The 19,933-nt window shown below is 39.4% G+C and overlaps 1 protein-coding gene across 3 annotated transcripts in view; it reads right to left on the bottom strand.

Moving 5' to 3' along the window:
* Positions 1–21: 21 nt before the first annotated feature.
* Positions 22–19,933, bottom strand: part of CCNK (cyclin K) — a 31,212-nt gene continuing 11,300 nt past the window's right edge. For 2 of the 3 annotated variants that reach the window (XM_073349614.1, XM_073349616.1), the window contains 5 exons: positions 18,385–18,554; positions 15,731–16,005; positions 5,901–5,934; positions 4,997–5,092; positions 22–1,394 (listed from right to left, as the gene is read on the bottom strand). In XM_073349614.1, the coding sequence (XP_073205715.1) occupies positions 787–1,394; positions 4,997–5,092; positions 5,901–5,934; positions 15,731–16,005; positions 18,385–18,554 (1,183 nt within the window). In that variant the 3' untranslated portion in view covers positions 22–786. The remainder of the gene's footprint in view (positions 1,395–4,996; positions 5,093–5,900; positions 5,935–15,730; positions 16,006–18,384; positions 18,555–19,933) is intronic. The other variant, XM_073349615.1, reaches the window with a different exon arrangement.

Raw genomic sequence — 19,933 nt, 5'->3', positions numbered from 1 at the left:
AAAAGATTTTGGGAAAATCCATTGAATTCAGATCAAGTTTTATTTGGGTACAAGTGAATGAAGCAGTCCTATTTATAACCAAGGTGTAAATCACAGTATGTTGTTACATTCAGACTCACACTTAGAAAATATATATATTTATCTACAGGAATTTGCAAATAGGTGTAAACATACGTAATTTTTCAAGATAGCAGTACATTCCAAAACAAAAACATTAGCAAGGCAAATATCTCAAAATGATTTCTGTCAGCTGGGGGTTGTAAATATATACATATTAAATAAAGTAGCTCTGATGCTTAACATTAAGTGTCACAGGAGAGTTACTTAATGAAAATGAACTTTTTTTTTTAACTCTAGATGGAACTTCAGGATATCTGACTATTTTGATATTCAAAAGTAGGCACTGACTGCTAGAAGAAAATTTACTTCTTACTGATATAAATGAGCCAATATGGCTGGTTAAAGTCACTAGTACAAAGTAACCCAGTGCTGGAATAACTCAAAACAATTTAGTCAGACAACTTAGTTTTAAATCAAATGTACAAATTTAGATTTTTAATTAGCTCTGCTGTGTCTATATTAAAAGCCTATATATCTTGCCATTAACGTACTGCAAGTAGGTCAACTAAGATTCCATTTCACTGTTCCATGTCTTTATATACTATACCAGAATCTAGATTATACAAATTACTTTCCTATTTATCTTTACAATATGGTTGCTGCTCAATTATTCTGCCTCTTAAACTATTCCTCAAAATTCAAGGCTATTTGTACACAATTCTGATGCTATCTCATCCATGTAGCACGTCCAAGTCCTGCAACAGGTGGCATAACAGGTGGTGGTATTGGAGGTGGCACTGGTGGTTGTCCACCAGGGGGAACTGTAGGAGGGGGATAATTAGCTGGTGGCATTCCCAGCCCTGGAGGTGGATGAGTTGGAGGCAGTCGTGGAGGTGGGAAGTTAGGATTGTACGTAGGTGGAGGAGGGTACCCAGGAGTAGGTGGTGGGATATTAGGGGGTGGAAATGATGTAGGCGGAGGTGGAGGAACAGGTGGAGGAGGGTTAGGAGGATACACGTGAGGATGATATGGTAAGTGAGTTGGTGGTCCATAAGCTGGTGGCAAAGCTCCATAGGTTGGTCCTTCGGTTTTCATCATTGACTGAAGACTCTGATAACCTTCCCCTGACATATAAGAATTTGTAGTGGACATCCCAGTTATGTAGCTGGAAGGTGGAGGTGGTGGAGGACGATGAGGCATAGGTGGTGGCTGATGTACGGGTGCAGGATGAGCTGGAGGAGGAATCTGGACCTTTGGTATGTCTACAGAGTCCACTGTAGTACTTTGCTCTGCTTCTCCCATTGAAGCTGCAGTTGTCAAAGGAAGCTTACGGTCTGCAACAGACAAAAAAAGCTTCATTTACTTTTCTGTAGCACAGCACTAAGGACTACCTACACTGCTGTGTTTTTCTCAAAATGTTAACATGTTGCACATAGTAGTCTGCTCTCTTCCAGTTTGTTCTACAGCTAAAACATTTGGAAAATCACATGCAGTAAGACCTTCTAAATTCGAAACTGCAGCTACTCCACAGTGAAAATTTACTTTATTAGTCTTAATATTTATTCCTTCCACACTGCTGAGCTCGTTCAAAACTGTTCTATGACAAGGACAGATAAACAGTTGTGACATGGAGTCCAGTCCAGCAGATGCTTAGAAACAAAGTCCGCCTGTGAGGATGTTACCTTCAAAATCTTTTAACTACTCTAGGAAACAAATGTGATACAGTGAAAAGAATTCTTTTGATGAGTTGGGATTTGTATTTCTGCACCAGTTTTGATTCTTGTGTTAGAACTTTCTGAGCTGATTGAGGCTAAGATTATGGGAAAGTTTACAAAAGGTCACACTATGTGCTACTGTTTTGGCCACTTCCATGTAAGTAAACATTAACCTTAGATCTGTTAAGAAAAGATGCGACACTTAAAGCTTATTCCTGTCTATGCTATCTACAACCACCTAAAATAAAATGTGTTACTTTGAAATTTAACATTTCTTATTCCCAGGTCTGTTTTTATAAATGATCTTCAGGCACCTTGTAAGAATGTGCGCACAATGCCAGCTTGCAGAAACAGCAGGCTCACGGTGAGCCTTGGTCTGTTGGGTTCTAGATCACTGAACGCTAACTTCATTCGAGAATATCTGGTCAACCAGCCTGCTGACAGCAACAGCACTTTATATGTGGCTTTCCCCCTCATAGTAAGCCCCACGTCCCAAAAGCTACATGCAAAGAAAAATCAGCTCAAGAGCAGAGGCAGCGGAAAAAAACTAACCCGAATACTAGTTTCTAAGTGCAATCACTCCACATGCAAGGGCTACACAGATTTGAGACCATGAAACAGGGAAGCATTAGGAAAGGGTTACAAAATTTGGGTCATTTCGTCTGAGCATTCCTCTCAAACACTTTTGTCTAATTTCTATTATTCCCTTTCCTTACCTCCAAAAACAAATCTTAAACTGGCACAAGATCACACCCATGAAACTTCAGGTTGATTGGACAAAAGTTAGGGGAAGTTAAAATCAGATCAAAGCTGGTCTGAACTAAGGGCAGACCAATGTCTCTACATGATAGGGCCCAATGGTAGTATCTTCAGAATCTACAGTAGTCAGTTTTAAAATGCTTTACTGATGGAAATAAACTTGTCACACAAAGCTAAGGCACATGTCGTGTTTGTACACAGAATAGTTTAGTTTTATAACAAGGTACAGAACATCTTTTCACTGAAAAAGCAGTATAGGACAGGTTTGCAGAGCTGCCATTTCACCACTGCCCCACTGTTGAACTAAAATGACAGTGCAAAAGAAAGTTGAGATGGACAAGCCTGCACATGCTACTCTTTGGCTGTAGAATAATTGATCACCGTCCTCTCAGTAACAGCCCTAACATATTTTAAGACTATCAGGTTCCTCTTCTCCTTCCCCCTTTCTTTTGTCAAGACTAAAACTACTCTCAGTATTTTCACCTGTCCTCATAAGGTCATGTTTTCAAAACCCTTTATTATTTTTGTTGCTCTCTTTGGGACTCTGTCCAGTCTGTCCACATCTTTCCTAAAGTGTGGCGCCCAAAACTGGATACAATACTCCAGCTGAGGCTTCACTGGTGCCGAGTAGAATGGGACAATAACCTCCATGTCTTACCTATGAAACTGCTGGCAATACACCCACAATATTCCTTTGCATTTGTGTATAGATATCTCGGATGTTGAGCAGATTCCCACTTTATTATTGTCCCCTTCTTGCTGTTCCTATGTCCCTATTATAATTTACCGTTCTTCTCTCTCCTGCCCATGACTTCTAGCCCTTTGTCAAGGTCACCGTTTTGACAACTACAACCAACAGCAGGATTGTTACCTAGGAGCCAGTGTTTCAGATTAATAAATCTGACTTTGAGGAGCTGCATTGTCAGTTCTTGAATTTGACACTTGGAGATTTCCTACATCCGTTTACAAGTGATATGAAAAATAAAAAACTTTGCATGACCAGCATATTATTTTTCCATTAGTTAAAACTTTATTTGCAAAAAGTTCTTTCAAACATCTGACTCTTCCTCATGGAGGGCTAAGTCCATGACAGATTTGAAGTTTAAAATTTGTGAGTAAGTTCCTATTCCATCACAACTGTCATAGGAAATGCTGAATTTTTTAGGAGTTCAGTAGTTGAGGTGGTAATATATAGACTAATTAAATATTGTATGGTCTTCATAAAAGGGTGACAGGTGCCATGCTAGCATCAGGCAGTAGCTTCAAATTGCCACATGTAATCTCTCTTCAGAATACACACCTGAGCATAGTTTCTAATTCATATACAGTGTCAACCAGTAAGGGATGTTCTTTTCCTTGGATGATTTCCCAAAAGAGGGCTTGATCTGCCAAAGAACCCTGTAATGCTCCAAAATGCCATATGTTTGTGAAAGAAATTGTACTACTGTGCTTCCAGTGCCTTGATACATTAGCTGTCCTTCCACTGACCCTGAGATATGACATAAATATTTTATAGTGTGTACTATATAATGCAACCTAAAATGACAGCTCTTAACAGGGGACAACAAGAGACAGAAGAATACAGTGGCAGGGTGTGTGCTTAGTACTATAAAGAGGAACAGCATCAGCTTTTCTCCTCTTTCCTGTATAAAATTTCAATTAAGTGTGAGGACTACTGTAAATAATTTATATAAATCTGATATGTGCATCATAGCTGCACATACCCACCTTCAAAAGAAATGCCCATTGTTTTATGACAGTGGAGAAACAGGATCTATTCACTATACTGAATTGTGGAGAAACCAGCCTCTATTCTATACTCAAATAGGTTACCAAGGGAGGTTGTGGAATCCCTGTCATTGGAGGTTTTTAAGAACAGGTTAGACAAATACCTGTCAAGGATGTTGTAGGTATCCCTTCAATTACAGGAGAACCTCTCAAGGTTTCTTCCAGCCCTACATTTTTATGATTCTAAATGTTTTCAGGTGCTTGATAAGTTTCTTCACAGATTATCACAACTGGCACAGAATTCTTTGTAAACTTGAAGATTCAAGGTTACAAAGATAGCGTCCACTAAAGTTAACGGTGAAATCGCAAGTCATAACCTTGCTTTTTCAATTAATATTTTAAAATTCCTTTTGGCCTGAAATTTTTCATAACTTGTCTTAAATCAGCTTTGATATTGTTACCTCTAACTAATCAAGTACTTAACCTCAAATATGGCAGATCATAAGAGACTGTTTGGGAGGTCCAGAGAAGTTTTCTGGCCACTATCTCACTTATGCACTCATTGTTCTAATTATACTATCAAATATTTCATCACCTTTCATACTACAATTAATATTATTCAAACCAACATGACACTTTTAGCCCATAGTAGCAAAAGAACAAGGTCAAGCACTCAACTCCAAAAGATCCAATAAGAACAGCATGCCAGGAAATAACTCTTAATAAAACCTTACCTGGAGGTGGGTGGACAGGGGGTATTGGTGGATGAGACGTCTCAATTTTAGGAATTTTAGATGGTGGTGGTTCTGAAAAAACAAATTTGGAAGCCCCTATCAACAAAAATGGAAGTTTAGTTATGGGTCCATCAGCATACTAAAACCGGAAATCCAGAATGGATTTTGGGAAAAGGATTATTTTATGTTTGTACTGTGCTGTGTACAATGGGGCCTGGACTTGTTTTCAGACTCCAGGCACTTCCGCAGTATGAAATTTAAATAATCTAACTGAAATCTAGCATCACACATGTTAGTTTATTATTAGGGTCTGTCCACAACTTTTAACAAGGATTTTATAAATGGAGTCATGGTTACTTTACTACACAGCTAGAAAAAGAAAGAACTGGCCAAACTTGTCACATAGGCACAGTTAGGGTATACAGCAAAATAACTTTTACAAAGTAGATACTGGAAGACAATCATGTGTTGGCCTAACTTTCTGACACCAGAAAAACTTGGTTAACTGCCATAGTTACCAAGAATTAACTATGTTGTGTTTGGGTACAGACTGTAAGCCATGCCAATAATTGGCTACAAACATAAGTTATAATGGAGTTGGAGCTTTTATAATAGTAATTGTTAGTTTTACTGAGCAGCCTCTCTGTACAAGCATAAAGGGACTATGCTTTAAGAACAATTATACTGTACTTCCACAAACAAACAATTTTTTTAATTTTTTTAATTGGAAGGTCTATATTTAAGCCTGCATAATCAAGACCAAACAAACATGGTAATTTCTAGACTTAGAAGGAAACTAACCAAGCAATTTTAGAAGGTGCAGTGAATTAGTTATTCTGGCAAACAGTTTTGCTTATTAAAAAAGTGAAAGATAGAATATACATTAAAAAAATACAATATCTACCTGATGCCTTAGTTTCTTCTTTGGGAGATACAGCCTATTTAAAAAAAAAAATTCACATCAATCTCCAGAACTATACATTATAAAATCTGAATAATTCAAACATGAAAATGTAATTAGGAAACACATACTGTTAGTACTTATAGGATGCAGTTTATTAAGGCCTGGTATATGCACATGTTTTGCATCAATTTAATTAAGTCTGTTTCCAATTCGAGTGCAAGAACCGTGGTCTCGACAAGCCCTAAACCTTTTTTTTTTTTTAAACCGAAAGGCCTGTGATGTTCCAAAGCTTTTGAAAGAAACTCTACACACAAAGAACATTGAATCAGGCAATATGAAGCGGGTCATTTGATTTGGGTAGGAGAGTTAGTTGATGGTTAAAAACGTGAGAGTGTGAACAGACTGAAAAATGTACCTACTGTGTGTGAACACAGAGCTACCTTTGTAATTCTTGTCATTTAATATTTGCATCTAATTTAATTTATTTATAATCTACTGAAGAAGTATCATGGTCCAGTAGATGAAGTACTGACTGGGAAGTCGGGAGACGTGGGCTCTATTTTCTGACTCTGCCTCTGACTTGTAGTGTGAGCTTTGGCAAGTCACTTCACCTCTTTATACCTCAGTTACCCAGTCAGTAGGATAATGAAAAAAATATTTCCCTTTGTAAAGCACTTTAAAATCTTCAGGTAGAAAGCACTACGTAAGAGCCAAGTATTACTGAAACAGCACAGAACGTGGGCGCACACTAAATTCAGAGCGAATGAGAGGTTTTACAGACACGGAACATTCTACCACCAAAGTGGCTTGGCGTAGAAACTTCAAATTTATTTTCATTTGTCTGAATTCCTCTAAGTTCTATAAACTTTCTTGCAGACTAAAGTATACACTTGTAGGCTTCCTACCTATCCTGCACCACTGAACTAGCCATCTCAAGCCAATGGAGTTTAAGAAGTTCAGTAACTCTAACAGGAAATTAATGAACACACAAGCTTATCAAGAAATTAAATTCCTTAGCAGAACCAGCCAAGTTACAGAGCTCCTGTAAGAGCCACCAAAACTCCTGCACTAATACTTCATAAACACAGACAACTACTTTCCTGAAGTCTATCCTGAGCCATGCTGCCCTGTAAGTGGCAGTCTGCACTGTCTCCAAGACACAGCCAGGGATATTCTGCTTTCTCTAACCCTGCAAATACATTTCCTCCCAATAACTGCAGGATCTTGCCCAAATAATTTAACTTGACTAGTGTCATTAAGTAAACATTGCAATTTCTTTGGAGTTGGAACTAAATTAAATTCTTTCCTACAGCTTACTGTAGGGGTAAATGATTCTATAACCTCATAAAAATGTTGTCTCTAGAGATTTGTAATAGGGCCAATACTGATATTATATAATTATTTTTGGAGTTCTAGGGTAACTAAACAGCTGCAACCAAAAAGCACAGAATTCAAGATCATTACATTATTTAATGGCTAAAGATCATCTTGTAAAATTTTTTAAATGAGGTCCATGAGTTAGAGGGAGTCTGGGAAAAACAGAATACAAACTTGTAAGTGCAATGAACCGTATGAACTGTAACAAACTATACCATATTTGCTAGCAGTAACTTCTTACTTTCCTGAGCCCCAATTGCTAGGGCTGTTAACTGTTCTGTCAGCGTATCCAGAATTTCAAGGTGGTTTTCTTATTATTTTGACAAGAATGTGCCAGTGAGGACAAAGGAGTGACCGTTATTTCAGCAAAAGCAGGTATATGTTAGAAGAGCTCCAATTTATGTCTCAAGACAAGGCTGTACACAGGTGCACTATAATTTGCATTGTTTTATTTAAATTCTTTGCTATCCTTCATTCTAGTAACTGAAGTAATATTCAGAGCCCCCTTCAACTTCTACCTTTTCTCCGAAGATTTATTTTGAATGTGTTCTAACTGCAGGTCTGCAAATCAAATTATAATTGCACACATAATTACTGAAAAGGGCACTAATTTTCATTTACCTTCATGATTGAGTGGAGTAAACAATTTTAAAATGGTAACATCTCCCACTCATGTTTAAATGATCCTGTAAAGTTTAGATACGTAAAAAATGAATAATACCAATGATTAAGCAAAGGCAAAGTGTGGGAAGTTCATAAGCATACAGGATGTGTATCACTGTTTTCCTTACTACTTGTTGATTCTTTCAAAGTTATTTATTCCCTATGAAGTCTCATCAGCTTTGAGAGAGACTGATTCAAAACCATTTTTGTTTAACTGTATTACAAATTCAAAAGCATGAACATGCAAACAAAAACAGGTCAATCTGAAATGGAGTATTGTAAACTGGGTCAATCTGAAAGCAACTAAGTTTAGACAAATATAATGGAATTCTCAAAGGAGTTCATTTTTAACTTCCCTTTGATTATATGCAGTGGATCCCCTGGTAGGGATCAATTGGATATAATCAAAAAGAAGTTACCTACAAGCTTCGTAAAAGGGCCCTTTATTTCCAGTGCCCTGACTTCCTCCGCTTATCACTGGATTCCCTCTAGTCTAAAGGTGGGCAAACTATGGCCGTGGGACTGTCCTGCCCAGCCCCTGAACTCCCAGCAGGGGAGGCCTACCCCCACCCCTCCCCCGCTGTCCGCCATGGGCAGCACAGCTTGTGCCTGCCCACCTCTCAGGCTTTCCAGTAAGCCTGTCCTGCTGCTCTGAGCGGCATGGTCAGGGGGCGGGAGGGGTTGGATAAGGGGCAGGAGGTCCTGGGGGGCAGTTGGGTGGGGTGGAGGTGTGGGGGGGCAGTCAGGAGATAGGGAGCAGGGGGTTGGATAGGGGGTAGGGTCCTGGGGGGGGGGTAGGGGCTGGGGGTCCCGAGAAGGGGCGGTCAGGGACAAGGAGCAGGGGCAGGTGGATGGGTCAGGTGTCCCGGGGGGCCTGTCAGGGGGCAGGGGTGTGGATAGGGGTGGGGCAGTCAGGGGACAGGGAGCAGAGGGGGTTGGATAAGGAATGGGGTCCCAGGGGGGCGGTTGGGGCAGGGGGTCCCGGGAGGGGGCAGTCAGGGGACAAGGAGCAGCGGGGGTTGGATGGGTCAGAGGTTCTGAGGGGGGCAGTCAGGGGGCGGGAAGTGGGAGAGGTGGATGGGGGAGGGGGCCAAGCTGTTTGGTGAGGCACAGCATTCCCTACCCTGCCCTCCATACCGTTTCGCAACCCCGATGTGGCCCTCGGGCCAAAAAGTTTGCCCAACCCTGCTCTAGTCTAATTTTCATCCTCTCTACTCTACCTGAACTGATCAATCAAAAAAGTCACTAATGACACCTTCCTTTCCAAATCTAAGAGCCTGTGCTCCATTCTAATTCTCTTCTATGTGTCTGCTGCTGCTGCTGCTGATACACACTACCCTTTTCTTCCGGAGGCCATCTCTTCCTTGGGTCCCTGACTAATCTCCTGGTTCACTTCCTGCCTTACTTAACCACCCTTTCAATGTTGCCTTCATTGAATCCTTGGTCCTGCTTCTTCTTTTTCTCTTGCATTCTCAACTCTTCCACCACTAGATATTTCCCCTCCTTGGGTAACCTCACCTACTCCAACTGTCTCATATTTCACATTTACCTCTCTAACCCTGACCTCTGTTCAGGCTCAAACTTCTTTTCCTGCCTCTCCCATATTTCACAACTGATGTCCTAATGCTATTCAAACTAAACAGGGCAAAAATGAACATCCCAACTTTCCTCCTAAAACTCCTCCCCCTCATCCCCTTTGATAATTCCACAACAGTCTATTATTGATGCTGGCAGCAAACTTAGGGTTTACTTTGACTTCTGCCCGGCATTGCCATATCTTGTGGTTTTATCACAAGACCCCCTACACCTGATGTTTCCTAAAGCTTCAGCTCCTGAAGTAATGCAAATGTAAGAATCTTTTTTTGGGGAGGGTTTTTTTAAGCCCTCATGCTTGTGGAACAAAGCTTGCTTGTTTTGTCACGCTGTCCCCATCCCCTCCCCCTGTCCCCAGAAGAATTTAGGAGTTTCAGTGGCATTTAGAGGACCTCTGCCATGCTTTGAAAAAAGCTTGCCATATAAATATTCCTCTATTCCCCTTTTGTTACTGAATTTCTCTTTAAGAGGGAATTATATACTGGTCATAGAAGACAGGTCACTACCCCTTCACTTTAGGGGTTTAGAGCAGTGGTTCTCAACCTTTTGGACTACTGTACCCCTTTCAGGAGTCTAATTTGTCTTGTATACCCCAAGCGTCACCCCAGGCTTTGACTTCAGCCCCACACAACAGGGCTTGGGCTTTCAGCCCTGGGCCCCAGTGAGTCTAACACTGGCCCTGGCAATGCCATTAAAACGAGCTTGCCCACAGTCTGAGAACTGCTGATATAATATATAGAAGAGTATAAACAAATCATTGTCTGTATGAAATTTTAGTTTGTACTGACTTCACCAGTGTTTTTAAAACAAGACAAATATCGAGATGAGTTTATATATTCCCTAGAAGGCCTCCACATACCCCTGGTTAAGAATCACTGGTTTAGAGCAACTGAAATTATCGTCTGGCGTCCTGCCACGGTTGTCAAAATGTCTGAATGACTGATATATGAAATTATAAACATCGATAAGGGAAACCACCTAACACTAATTTAACACAAATTCCTTTATTAAATCCCATTTAAAGTAGTATTTATACAATTACTCTAAAAATGCCTAAAAAGCCTAATAAGCAATTTACTACAACCAACCAGTACCAAAACATTTATAAGCATTCGATCAAGAGGCTTACAAATGGGCGAGGCCCAGGGGTGCTTAAACCCATATTGATTGGCTCCAGCATGTCAGGCAGGTAACAGTAACAAACCCTTTAAGAGTTTACTTTTTATACCCATTAACAAACAAGTCAGGTCATTGCTTGCTGACTTCAGCTATAAATCAACTTGAGACAATTGATCCTTAGTTCCAGTCTTAATCCTCATAAGATTTACAGCCCCCTTTCTTCCCTTATCTTCTCCCCCACTCCTTGCTTACCAGCAGAACAGTGCGAAGACTTGGGCTGGTTTCTTTTAAGACAGTTTTTCTTTGTCTTGTTACTGCCTCTCTTTATTTTATTAGTTACTTTTGAAGTGATACATCCTGCCCACACTACTAGTAATACTACTTATTCTCACGACCTTCTTTTACTTGCTGAATGGGGCCCTCTTTACAACACACAGTATATCCTTAACCAAACTTAAGCTAACTTTAATTCTTTCATTTTACTCTTATCCTACTCTTATCCTTATCCTATGCCCGTTATAACATCCCTCTGTGTGGCAAGCATCCTCACTATCCCCTCCAAACCCTGTCTGAAAAATTTACTTTTGCCTTGCTTTCCACCACTGTTATCCACTCCTGTGCAGTCTAATTCCTCCACTTTGCCCTACTTCAGTCTGTGTTTAGGTATCAGAACGTATGATTTTCTTACTCTGTAATGACTTATTTGCCTTACTTCACATCCCTCCTTTCCCTTGGCTAGCCTCATTTCTGTTTAATTTAGATGGGACACCCTTGGGGGCAGGAAGCATGCCTTTAAATCTTTATAAAGCTCCATGCCAAGTTACAGCAAAATCTACATTGTGAATAAACTGTGAAATCACTAGCTTTCCATATCACACATATGCAAAGCAACAATAATTCCACTTTGCCAGGGTAGATGGGTATTAAAATGCAGAATAAAACTAGCAGATTAAGCAGCTTTAACTGATGCCAAATTATGATCCCACAATGTTTTAAATTCTTTATTAGCACCAAAGTGGCACACAAAATGAAAAGATCTTCTCTACATGTGAAATCAAAGAAGCCATTTTAAATCTGAAGTGATTCCCCTTGACCATCATGGAGATGACTTTTGAAGTTGTTTGCTCTAATTAGTCAAATGATCACTTCAAGCAGCAACCAAATTCCATTTTATTAGGTTACTCTGTATTTATTCACAAAGTCTAATCTTGCAAAAATAATTTCACCATGATGCCCCATCATCATGGATTAAGTGAAAGCAGCTGATGGAGGAGACAATTAACAAAATGGGTCAGACAAAATTTCACACACAGAAGATCTGCGACTAGTTGTTTATGTAAAAGCAGTATGTACCAAGTGTCACCAAAGTGCTTTTTCCAATCACGTCAGTGAGTGTAATCTTTTTTCTTCAGTAAGTCACTGAAAATCCGTTTAACCATTCTTGAATGTAAGATGTTGCCTGTTACTAAAATCTGTCTATAGAAATTTATTTTAATTAGCTATTTAGTTGTGTTGCTGACCAATATCCCAAGTTCCATAGTAATATTATTTTCTAGTACAACACTTGAAGTTTGAGAAGAGTTCATCGACAGTTTTAAAATGAGGCAATTCTGCAACATACAACAGAATCTCAGAGTTATGAACTGACCAGTCAACCACACAACTCACTTGGAACTGGAAGTACAGTATGGTACCACATTAAATGAACTACTAAAAATATAAAGGGCAAATTTAAAAAGAGATTTGACAAGGTAAGGAAACTTTGTGCCTTTTTCATTTAAATTAAGATGGTTAAAAGCATCTTTTTTCTTCTGCATAGTAAAGTTTCAAAGTTGTATTAAGCCAATGTTCAGTTGTAAACTTTTGAAAGAACCACCATAACGTTTTGTTCAGAGTTACGAACATTTCAGAGTTATGAACAACCTCCATTCCAAAGATGTTTGTAACTCTGAGGTTCTATTGTATGTGCACCTGTATCTTTGAAAAATTTACATCTTCAATACAAATGTATCAGCCCCCAATAACATAGTTTAGTTTTACCATTTAAAGGTAGTTTTTCTCAGCAAAACAACAATGGGAGAGATTATTGGATATAGAGACCTTAATCAGCTGAATGTTCACAATTTAGAAGAGGTGCCAGATTTAGACAGACAGGCATTTGGAAAGGTTTTATAAATCAGGGACCAGCTCCTCAGCTGATGTAAATTGCCATATCTCCATTGTCTTCAATTGAGCTATGATGATTGACAAAGTGGAGCATCTGGCTATGAGGAATATACACATTTCTCCTATAATGTCTTAAGTGGCAGTCATGCAATTTCCTATTTGCAGACACTGGTAGAATCTCTTAGTAAGGTTTAACTTAAAATGTTTTTGGGGCACAAACTATGAGTAAATCCTCTAAGTACTATGCATCTTATTGCTTCCAAGTCATGAATTTCCTAGCATGGAATAAATTTGGTACACAAAGCATAATCTGAGCTATTGCACTCTCCTGCCACAACTCCCACATCTTTACACCTCTAACTTTTTATAGGCTTTAAGCTTTTATAGGCTTTTTTAAAATCTTGCTCTACAAATTATCTGGGTTTATTAGTCTCCCTTCTGCATCCGTTTACACTCTAGGCTTCTGCTAGGTGGGCTCAGATACCGTTCTCATCAGATTTCCAACTAAGCAAGATCAAGCCTGCTTAATACTTATATGAGACTGAAGAAAACTCCAGGTGCTGCAGGAAATCATGCTGTTGATTCAGTAGCTATACCCTTGTTCCTCCAGAGTTAATTTATGAATTCATGCCTAAGCATGGGATTGGAAGCCTAAAGCTGCTGAAGATGCATCCTTTTAGGAAAGACCTAAAACAAATACCCAGACTATTTGGGGGAAGGGGGAGGAATACATTCTGGCTACCTAAAATTCCCCCTAAAGTTTCAATTGAATTTGGAATTCTTTATTTTCCATCTTTAACTACCATGTACTGCCAATGTGCAATGTTACAACAGTGCTGCCATGTTCCACTGCAGACATGGCTTTGTTTCAGCAGTAAATGACTTTCTATGTAAAATCTAAGATTCCACAGACCTATGCATTCTTAACTTTTTCTGGCTGCTACCTCTATCTAGACTTTGGCACACTCCTCCTCAGCCCCAAATCTTTCACTGTATTGTCTGTTGCTTTTCTCCAGAGCTGCTACCTGCTGTTCTCTCCAAATCAAAGCTGCATTAGCCGTAATACGTCACAAGAAGACATTAAGAATTTATAAGAAAGAGGGGTGGGAACATCCTAAATAGCCCCAAAAAACAGATACCAGAGGCTCTAGTGTGAATAACGCACTTGTTATTTCACTGCTGTTTGAATAAATTATCAGAAACATAAATGCAATAGAGACAATAATTTAGTTAACTGCATATCAAATAGAGGTCCTTGACCCTGGAATGACTTTGGATAAGCGTGCAGCTGGAATACTTATGAGGTTTTGTCCATTGTGTAGGGTGTTTTCTTATTTTAAAAGAACAGATGATACAGAGCACAAGACATGGAATGCATAAAACTGTGTCTGTGAGATGAATTTTTTTTACATTAGCATGATGAAAATATGCAAAAAACTTAAGTGGTTTGTAATGGGGTGCTGCCCTCAAGCATGCCCCCTTGTGGCCCTGCATTACTCTTGGCACCTACTCAGGTTTTCAATTACAGGCAGGCCTCAGACTTAAGATATCATTGGTTCCTTACAATTGTGTCGTAAGTCGTAACTTGGAACGGCAATCTACTCTATTGTGGGACCAAGTGTTGCAAACTCAAAACCTACAGTCATAAGTCGAATCAGTGTGTCAATGCATAAGTGTAGTAAGTGCCGTTTGTCTTAACTCGAACGTCGTAAAGTCGAGGTCAATCCAGAGTAGTTCAAAGCACACACCTGCTTCACTGGGGGGGGGGGGGGGGGTGAGTGTGTGTGCGGGGTGTCCTAGTTTATAAATTCTGTCTACAGAGTGTGACTTACTCCTTTAGTCACTCCCACTCCAGGTCCACAGAAGAGTCCTGGTAGGTTTTTACTGCCCCTGTTCAGGAAGCAACCCAGGCCCTTCCTTGAAGTTGGGTTGTATTTAAACAGTTTCTTTCCCTTTAAGACAGCAATCCTGAGCTGGGTTGTAATTTAGGTCAACTGCAGAGCCTTACACAGCTTCTCCTTCAGCTGGCTCCTTTCTCAAATTAGTTTCCAGCATCAAAGGGTTCAGCAGGCAAGCCTTCTGCCACTGCTGTCTTCCCTGCTATGAGAGAGAAGGTAGCATATATGCTCATCCAATTGGTTAGAGGAGAGGGGAGCCTTGTCCCCACCCTGCAGGACTCCCAGTGTAGGCCTTTAAGGAAACAGTGACAGGATTTCCCGTCCACTTATTTCCACTTATTCCTAGTACCACTTCCTCTCTACTAATATCTCCCAGGTCCTTGTATACATCAGATCTTTCAAAATCTTAAAGGGCCATGCCATATGATAGGGTAAGCTGACCTTGAGGTATCACTACCATTAAGGGACCAGACTATCCCATCAAGTGGTTCCACTCTGAAAATGCCTAAAAATGACACATCGGGGTTCCACGTTTCTTGAATCTCCAATTTTAAATAAAATATGCTCATTTTGGAAAAAAAATGTAAACGGCCAATCCAGCAAACTCAGTCTAGTTTCTGAAAGTGAATTTGGGTTCTTCTTTTCTCATACATAGTCACTTATAACAAAAGTTCTACAGATCAAGTGATTTCATCTATAACACCTGGGCAAACTTACAGCCTTCAGTTGGTGGGCATTGGCATAACTGATTGGAACACAGTAAACCATTCTGTTGACAATGCACAAGACGTGCAGGCTCTGTGGTCCTGGTAGGCATTAAAAAAACCCAACTTATTTTGGTACTAAAATAAGCAGGCCTAAACTCAATAAACCAAGAAAAAAATCCAGCATGTAATAAGGTGATACTTTACAGTCTCTTTTCAGAGCATAACCATAATTTAGATTAAGCCAAGGAAACAACTGTTCCTGCTCTAAATAGAAATCTGCTCACCACTTATGTTCAGTTAAACTTACCGCTGGACGTTTAGCCTGCCTTGGAGGACTTGACTGAGGAGAGGGTTTCTTAGATTGTTGTGTTTGTTGCTGCTGTTGCTGTTGCACTGACTGCTGGGACTCTTTTTGCTGCTGTGACTGTGACTGCTCTGAACTTTGAGATTGCTGCGACTGTAGTACTGGAGGCATCTGAGGTGTAGACTGAAGGGATGGTGGCTGTTGCAGTTGGTGTGGAGTATGATGAGGCATTTGCTGTTTCCCTTGTGAGTACAGATCCAGGATCTGGTGACAGATATCTAACAAAAAGTCCAAAGTCCAAAAGGTTATACATTCCTAAAACAACGTAACAATATTGATAATCAGCTTGAAACCCTTTAAAGGGACACCGACATCAAAACAACATTTCTTGCTGAAAATATTTTACCTACTATTACAATACCTAAGATAAGTATCACTGTTCTTTTTTTCAATTTACTTTGTACATTTGCCAGGACTTTGTGTGTAGTCAGTTTCACTGTCATCCCTTTATAGCAAGTTTCTCTGACTGTGTGGGTCTTTCAAACAGTAGCAAAGGAGAGTGAAATATTTTTAAAGATAGGAAAACCTGACTGTATAACCAAAGCAACCAGCGAGGACATTAAGGGAAAGGAGTGGCACCCTACTGAAGGAAGGAATTCTTGAGAATTCAGAATGAGAATGAATTCAGTTTTAACTCTGCCACAGATTTGCTGTGCGATAGATCTTGGGCAAATCACAATCTCTCTGGGTCTCAGCTTCCTTATTTATAAAATGGAAATAATCCTCCCCTCTCACTCTCGTCTATTTAGACTGTAATAACTTTGAGGCAGGGATTGTATTACCATGGCTATATACATAATCTAGTACAACAGGACCCCTATCTTGGTTGGAGCCTCTACATGCTAGTTAGCCAAAAATGGGTTGAAACTGTGAGTTGTTCTGTTCCTTTAAGGTATATTTAAACTTATTTTTCTTCTAATATTATTATTATTATTATACAGTTGTAATGACTCTGCATGTTGAGTACTAAGCCTACTTTTTATATTCACCTGTAGACTAAACTATCTAGCTCTTTGTGGAAGTTAAAAGTATGATTCGAGATAGGTTTTAGCAGCTGTTTTGGAAAAATGTCCTTCATGTTTTGTCTTTCCAGTGCCAAGAACAATTAGGTCTTGGATTCATGGCCTAAATAAATACTGAAACATCCAAACCTTCAAAAGATTCCTTAGTTAAGTTATTTGACTTCCAGAAGCCACTAGCCTTTGGAATGGGATACAAGCAATGTAGGATAAAAATGTGAACTACACACACAGAAAGGGAGGAATGCAAGAACGCAGTTCCACAAGAAAATTATAACTCCCAATGAATATGAAGTGGTAGTGTCAGGTCAGACTGGGGACTACTATAGGCGTGGTAAAATGCTCTATTGCAGAGCTTCTGTTTTTCAGGATTTATTAAATTTAACTGGGGGGAGGGGTATTTTTAGCAACTTTTGAGTTTTACGTAGGTGTCCACTAATCCAGGGTTTTCAGGAAATTCTTTGTACATACTTTAATGAATAATGTATATAATAGTATATACACAATGAGTAAGCTCTTTGTAATGCTCCCTAGTGCACTTCAATGTAGCACTGTTTCAAACAGCACTATATTAAAGCACAATAAGGAACTTTTAGTGAGCATCAGAAGGGCCTACAAGGACCAATTAAAATGCATCACATTAGTGTGCTTTAGAAATAACACATTCCTGCTCCATGTAGACAAGCCCTTAGATACAAGCAACCATTTCTGTTGTTTACTTACTAAACACAGATTTCATTTTCTATATCGGGCTGTTTTATCGATGTCTGTCTATTAAAACTGAAAATCAGAAGCGCTAATTATAATATGGAAGACTACGTCTTGTTATATAGACAGATCACTTGCTGGGTTTTGAAGATCAGTGTGTGTAGAAATCCTGGTCATCCAGTGCAGGATTTCCAGGCTGTGAGCCCCACACTATTCCACTTCATAGGCCGCTACTACCTGTATCATTTGTATTTGCAAAATGTTATGGTGGAAACACTGGATATGAACACTTCTTAAGTTTAGAGGCATTTGAATCCAGAATTTTGATCTGGCTCCAACATTTACAATAAAAAAAATTCAGTTTTTAAAATACACAATTGAAATTTCTGGCAAGGTTTATAATATTATAAATTAAACATTGATAAAAAGAGACACTCATCTCCCCTCTGAAAAGCTTGAGTAAACAGATGGTCTTCAGTACCCTGCCCTAAAAGTAAGGTTGATGATTAAGGGAGAACCTGTCCAGACTAGTGTTGCCAGGCATCCAGTTTTTGACCTGAACGCCCGGTTGAAAAGGAACCCTGGTGGCTCCTGATCGAGTGGTTAAAAGTCCATTTGGCAGAGCAGCAGGGCTAAGGAAGACTCTCTGACTGCCCTTGCTCTGCGTGGCTCCCAGAAGTGGCTGGCATGTCCTGTGGAGTCTAGGCACAGGGAGGCTCCGAGCACTGCCCCTGCCCCAGCTCCGCGGCTCCCATTGGCCGGGAACCACAGCACTTATTCTGCAGTCAGAAAGTTGGCAACCCTAGTCCAGACCTCAAATTAAAAAAAAGAATGCAAGTGTTTAAAATGTGACAAAAATATTTCTGGTACCTTCCAGAACATCAACAGGTACGTCTTGAACAAACTGCTCCCACCATCTTCTATACATTGGCTTTGATGTCCACTCCTGAATTTCAAACTTGCACAAACGGCCTGCCAGATACATAACTGCAACAGCTATGATCTCAGGTTCCCATTGCAGTGACAACGTAGTACAGAGACTAGAATATCAAACAACAGTCATTTTAAGATAACCCAGATAGCTGCATGACAAGTCTGAATACATGACACCTACAACGTACTGTTGAGACAAAGCAGACGACAGTTAAGTTTTAATATCTCATTCAGGTAATTTTTGATTAACAAATCTAGGATTCCCCTGTCACACAATCTAATTTACCAAACTAAGATCTTTGTTAATAGTTCTTTGATTTAACAGTAATTTGATTTTTAAACATCCAAAGCACCATTATCATGCAGCAACAAAAAGCAACATGAACAGATTTCTGAGGAATTTATTTAGAAAAAGAGTTTGACATACTGAGATAAAGTTTTCACAAAAGCATGAGGGAATTTAGCTGCACCAGATTCCAGTTTGGGTGATTACATTCCGCTTATCTAAAAGATTCCTCCTGTAACATCAGCTGTATATGATATTCTTAAAGTTCTGTCCTAAACAGTTGTTCAGTGGTTTTATTTCAGTGGTAGGTGAAAGGATTTCTACATTTATTTTGTAATGCATTTGGGGATTATTTTGGATAAAATGCACTTAAATATAAACAATGAATCATGGGAATGTCGAGACCAAATACTCCAATGTATAAGTTTACGTTTTAGATACCGTTCTAAGAGGTCTAGAAAGTTGTCCCCTGATTAGCATATGTAGTAGTGAAGGCTACAGTAAAGTTGATTATACCACTACTTCTCAATTGTTAAGATTAATCATGAAATACTCAGCTTGATTTGCAATTTAAAACCCATAGAAATATTAGAGCCAGCTTTCCTTTTCTTCCGTAACCACTCAACTCATTGCTAAGTTCTAGAATATAAGCTCTTCAAGCAAAAAGTCTGAAAATCTGCCATTCAGTGATCTAGTTACAACAAATTTCACACCATTCATTGACCAATTCACTATGGGTTCTTCTGTTTAGCACAAGGTATGGATAGCAATTAGGTTAAAAAACTCATTAGTTTATGGAAGACTGAAGTACACAAAGTATTAGAGTGTACCCACAGAGGAGAGTCATTTAGTAGTTTCAAAACTAAAAATGCAAAAGGTAGTTTAAAAAACTTCCAAGGAGTAAACTGGGTTAGACTTTCCTTTCTTAATGTTGCTTCTACATCCATGGCACTTAGGTCTATGTTTATATTACAGCTAACATAGCATGCCTAACCCTGTGCTCTAAAACCCTTTAATGGATGTTGCATAGCATCGTTTTTCACAAGGTCCCATGGGAGAAGTCTCACCACTCAGTCTGCACTAAGCATAGTGCAGGGTCTTAAAGGCTAAGTGAAAATCTTAACCAAAGTAGCTGTAGTTAAAATCCATATTGATGACTGTATGGAACAAAGCTGCACAAGTCCAGTAATTTTTCCAAGG

This window comes from Lepidochelys kempii, chromosome 6 (genome assembly GCF_965140265.1).
Source record: "Lepidochelys kempii isolate rLepKem1 chromosome 6, rLepKem1.hap2, whole genome shotgun sequence".
Taxonomy (NCBI): Eukaryota; Metazoa; Chordata; order Testudines; family Cheloniidae; genus Lepidochelys; species Lepidochelys kempii.
The sequence above is the reverse complement of the archived record's forward strand: the minus strand, read 5'-3'. Positions and strand labels throughout refer to the sequence as shown.